General features: G+C 35.5%; 1 protein-coding gene across 3 annotated transcripts; it reads left to right on the top strand.

Moving 5' to 3' along the window:
- The first annotated feature begins 238 nt into the window (after positions 1-238).
- Positions 239-4,343, top strand: LOC140823024 (probable ADP-ribosylation factor GTPase-activating protein AGD15). 3 transcript variants are annotated; one of them, XM_073184086.1, is made up of 10 exons: positions 240-458; positions 532-660; positions 1,177-1,235; positions 1,322-1,412; positions 2,105-2,159; positions 2,374-2,464; positions 2,545-2,737; positions 3,329-3,491; positions 3,717-3,813; positions 4,123-4,343. In XM_073184086.1, coding segments are annotated over exons 2-9 (705 nt in total). In that variant the 5' UTR covers positions 240-458; positions 532-609; the 3' UTR covers positions 3,719-3,813; positions 4,123-4,343. The 3 variants fall into 3 exon arrangements, with proteins under 3 accessions (XP_073040186.1, XP_073040187.1, XP_073040185.1); XM_073184085.1 differs by having other exon boundaries at positions 239-660; positions 3,702-3,813; XM_073184084.1 differs by having other exon boundaries at positions 240-660.
- Positions 4,344-4,994: the final 651 nt, after the last annotated feature.

The raw sequence follows: 4,994 nt of genomic DNA, 5'->3' as shown, positions 1-4,994 counted from the left end.
AAAAGTGAGCAGTTGTCGATCGTTTTCAGTCAAAATGCCAAAGGTCCAAAGTCGAAGAAAATAATCGAAGAAACTCTTTCCTTAACTTGCTTCTCTTGTTTATAATTTCTTCAATATTTCACACAGTCTTATGAAGAAATTATATTTAAAGAAAAATTATTTCAATAAGTAAATTATATATTGGAAATCAAGACTAATTTTTCTTTCAAATATTATTACGGAGACGAGTTCGAGAATGAATACAGCATCCTCCCGATCTATTTCGAAGATTTAAAAACCTGGAAATCCGAATCCAAACTCAAAATTGAATTCTCAAACCCGCCCCATTTCAGGTTGCCGAGGAATCGTCATACGAAGTTGTGAAGGGCATTAGGCAGCAATAATGGGCGCCAAGATTTGTACTCATAGCGCAGTTTAAGGAAGCGTACGATGATAGCTTCATACCATCCTTGGAATCAGTTAAGCCATTCACCATATTTGCTCTTGCTACCTTATTCCATTCATTCATCTTCCTCAATTTCACAAATTCAGAGAGATAAAAAAGTACAGAGACAGAGAACCCTTAAGAGGAACGAACCTCCCCTTTTCTCTATCTCTGTTTCGGCAGCCATGAATGAAAAGGCGTCTGTTTCCAAGGAGCTTAATGCCAAGCATGCAAAGGTAACGACATAAATTCGGGTTAATGTATATATCTATCTGTTCGTGTTGATTTTTGGGTTCTCATCGACGTAGGCGTTCCCTTCATTCTGTGTTTTGCGAGCGAATTCTGCAGCTATTTTTTATTACATTCTATTCGTAGTTCCCATCTCGCAAGAGGATAAATATCTGGAATTAGTCTGGTTCCGGTGATGATTTGCATCTTACATGTGTGAAGGAATGGAGCAAAAGAAGGAGGCACAACGTTGGTTAAAATGAATTTCTTATACGATGTCTTTAGCTGGCAAATTTCCTTGAATCAAGAAAAAATCAGGAGTAAGAATAGGGTCTTGGTGCGTATGTTATGCGTAAATTGGCGATAATTTACCTCACTCATGTTATGTTTGAATGAATTTCAATTGGATTAATACTACGCTGTCTTTGTCGATTTACAAAATTCTATAACTGATTCTCATTCTTTTACATTTCTGTTCCTAGGAGATTGATATTGTTTTTCACTGTGTCGATATATTATTTTAGATCTTGGAAGGTCTTCTTAGGCTGCCAGAAAACAGGCAATGTGCAGACTGCCTGAGCAAGTATGATCATTTGTTCATAGTTTTTCGACATCTAGCTGGTTTGTTTGATATATTTCCAATAAAAATTATTGGGACCTGTATTTCAGGGCCCCACGATGGGCAAGTATCAACCTTGGAATATTTATATGCATGCAGTGCTCGGGAATTCATCGAAGTTTAGGAGTACACATCTCAAAGGTTTGTATGTATTCAATCTGTCGATCTCCCTTTATTCAAAACGTAAAAAGTGGTTTATGAAATAGATAACTACAGATGCAGGTGATTTTAAAGGATATTGTTTCCTAGTAATTTCCATTTACATTCACCTATGTTTCTGTTTGTTTGATGATTCCCTGTGTTTTTGGCACCTACTTTGTTTACTTGATCTCGCTTATTATGTATGGCATTGCTAACCTTGACTATTGACAATGAGATTTTATATGTGACATATGTGTCCAGTGATTTGATAGATTCAATTCACACGAACCATGAGGTGAATGCTAATCTTCTGCACTTCTACAATCTTGGCTTAATAGACTGCTAGGAAACTTTATGCTCAAGTGAAATCGATGGCTTCAAACTTGTTCGCAATCCTCACTCAACTGTTCCAATGAATGCATAGTCAATTAGTAACAATTCCAGGGTATTTAGTCAATAGCCTCCTCAGAACTTTGCTGTTTGCAACATAACTGCAGTAGTTCTGCCATCTGATCCAGTGGAGGGACAAAGTTGTTGTAATTCATGTCATTTTGAAGTCTCCATTTATTTGATTTTTAACAGGATTGGGCGTGTTTATTTCAACTCTAACAACTTTTGACTGTTTTAAGTTTGTAATATAGCATCTTCATTTCCTGATTCTTTCTTTTTTTGTCTTTTTCTTGGAATAATAGGTAAGATCTACAACTTTGGATACATGGCTTCCAGAGCAGGTTGTTTTTATGCAAAGTAAGTTTGCCTGATACCACTCCTTTAGCGAGTAAAACCTCGCATTTGTATGTACTTGGTCCTGTGGCAACCTTTTTATGGCATTGACATATTTCACTAGGTTGGGAACTGGATGGGAAGTGGGAGGATATTGTTTTTTACACTTTAGATGTATGCCTCTTGTTGGCAATTGCGGCTCTATTTCAAGGATTCTCAATCCTTTTATTCTGTGCAGTGACAGGAAATGAGAAGTCCAATAATTATTGGGAAGCAGAACTACCTCCAAACTTTGAGAGAACTCCAATTGACAACTTTATTCATGCCAAGTAAGTTCATCTGCAAATGTTTTGGAATGCGTAGGTTCTTAGCTTTAAGTTCTATTTGGTAAATTTTATCCCCATTCCAGGTATGTGGATAAAAGATGGGCTTCAAAGACAGCCATGCCACCATCAGAAGTGGTCAGTACTGAACAGAGTTGTGAAAAATCTGTATGTCTCACCTTATCAGGAATTCCAAAGAAAGCCAGAAAATACTCTTTGGGAGATGAAGCTTTCACTAACCACGTGTCACAAGTTCCTCCTACAACACGAACTCGTGGGGTAGTCTTTTAATCATTTGCTCTTAATGAATATCTGCTTGAAAGGAATTCACTGCGCATTTCTAGCTCTTTGTTAATCCTGTGAATCTCTCTTAATACTATATTGATAGTTTATTTTTATACTTCGTATTTAATCAACTCTTGGATCTACTTTCTGGTATATGAACTATTTGTGCTTTTGTACGTTGCAGCAAGTGGAAATGCTAGTGATGGGATCTTAGTCTTGAATTTAGATTATAGAAAACAACAAAATGCAATACCTATGAGCGCAGAGAAACCACAATAAATCAGATTTAAGATAAAGTTTTGGGTACAAAAATAATTCACATTATGACTAGGATGACCACGTAGGGGGAAACTTATCTCGGACTATTGTAACGTATTTGGGGTATGATTTGTGTGTATGTACTACAATATACTATAACATGTTAGACATGAAGCTGAAAACTGAGTAGGGAATCCCCTTGCAAGGAACTGTACCTCATATACAAAGACAAAGGAAATAGGTGGTATTCCATAATTACACAGCCTCGTATTAAGTCCAATTTGTTAAATTGCCAAGAAAACGATATCAAAATTTCCACCTCAACAGGCTTCTTTAGATTTGATGTCTGATGTCATACCAATTCCACCCATGGTGATCGCTTCCGAACCTAATACTGAGGTCACACAAGATCTCTTCAGCCTGCTCTATGTCTCGGAATCAACACAAGATCGAACCGTTGTACCTCCATCACGCTGGGCTACTTTTGAGTGTAAGAACACTTTGTAAAATACTTTTGTATTTCTGCTAGCTTTCAAGAATATCTCAAGATCATACACCGGTTTTATAAAAATAAGATGAAAAGGAAAACTGCACAATTTATAAGTTTTAGCTTGCACATAATTGCATAAGCCCTCTGGGCATTTGCATTCAATTCCATTTTCTTGAAGATTACTTGGACTCTATACATGTACATTTACAGAAATTTTGGTTCCAGAAATTGATGCATCAATGGAGTTGAGTGTCTTTATCTCCATGCAAACGGGATTTTAGTTCATGGAGACAAATGTTGGAAGAGTGACCCTATGGTAAAGGTATGACATTCTCTCCATTGGTCGAATGTTGCATACCTTCTAGATTTCACGGCGCAAATTCGACAAAGATTACGTCTCCACAATGTTCACTACAATTTGCAAGACTGTTCTAGTTTTGTATATTCTGCTATTTTTAAGCTGATCATAATACTTTAGTTAACCTTAGATGCAGAGTTCTTGTTACAACATAGGCAAAATACACCATATAACGTGATTGTCCTGGATATCTTTCTTTGAATGTGATGATATGATCAAACAACAAAAACTAGAGGTTTGATTTTCTTCTTTTATCATGGTTTTATGATACAGGTGCTCGATCAACAAACATATTTGGACCTTAAAATTTCACCCTGTTCTCTTTGCTGATTGATAAATTATACCAAGTCATCATCTGTACATTAAGGCACTCTGCAAGGACCATTGTACTGAATATTTAGTTTTGATAGTTTTCTGCATTAGCTTGTATTATATGTGGATTCAACCATAGAATATCAATTTTTCTTGGTATATAAATTCATAATCTTGATTTATTCCTAGAAGAAAGCTTAACCCTGATGTTAGAGTCAAATATAAACTAGCCATTAGGAATTTATTTAATGCCAATTTATCTCATTTTCTAATATGTTATACGTTAGCCCAGTTCTTCTGATCGACTATAAAACTATTCTTCCCAATTTTTGATGAAACACTACCAAATGAATTAATAAAAAATGACTAGAAATTGACTCACACTTTCTTCAAGTCTTTCAAATTATGCTTATTCAGCCATATGACATCATCATTAGTGACACATCCAACAATTTGCAATATCTAAAGCTCATCCTCTCCTCCATTATGCTTAGCTTCCTTTTGGATCAAGTCTTTGATCTCCTATTCCAAGAGAAATATTCAAAATCCAATCAACTGTCAAATGACATAAAATATTGGAGTTTATTTTTCTTGATCCAAAAGGAAGCTAAGCATAATGGAGGAGAGGATGAGCTTTAGATATTGCAAATTGTTGGATGTGTCACTAATGATGATGTCATATGGCTGAATAAGCATAATTTGAATTAGTAAGCATGATTTTACTATATATATATTTTATGCAAAGAAAATTGAATAAATAGGATTAGATAGTCTGATGTGTTTTTGCCTGTAAATATGGACATGTAGTCCATTTCTTGGGATTTTTTTACTAT

This window comes from Primulina eburnea, chromosome 2, assembly GCF_022965805.1.
Source record: "Primulina eburnea isolate SZY01 chromosome 2, ASM2296580v1, whole genome shotgun sequence".
Classification (NCBI taxonomy): domain Eukaryota; kingdom Viridiplantae; phylum Streptophyta; class Magnoliopsida; order Lamiales; family Gesneriaceae; genus Primulina; species Primulina eburnea.
This window is presented reverse-complemented; position numbering and strand designations above follow the sequence as displayed.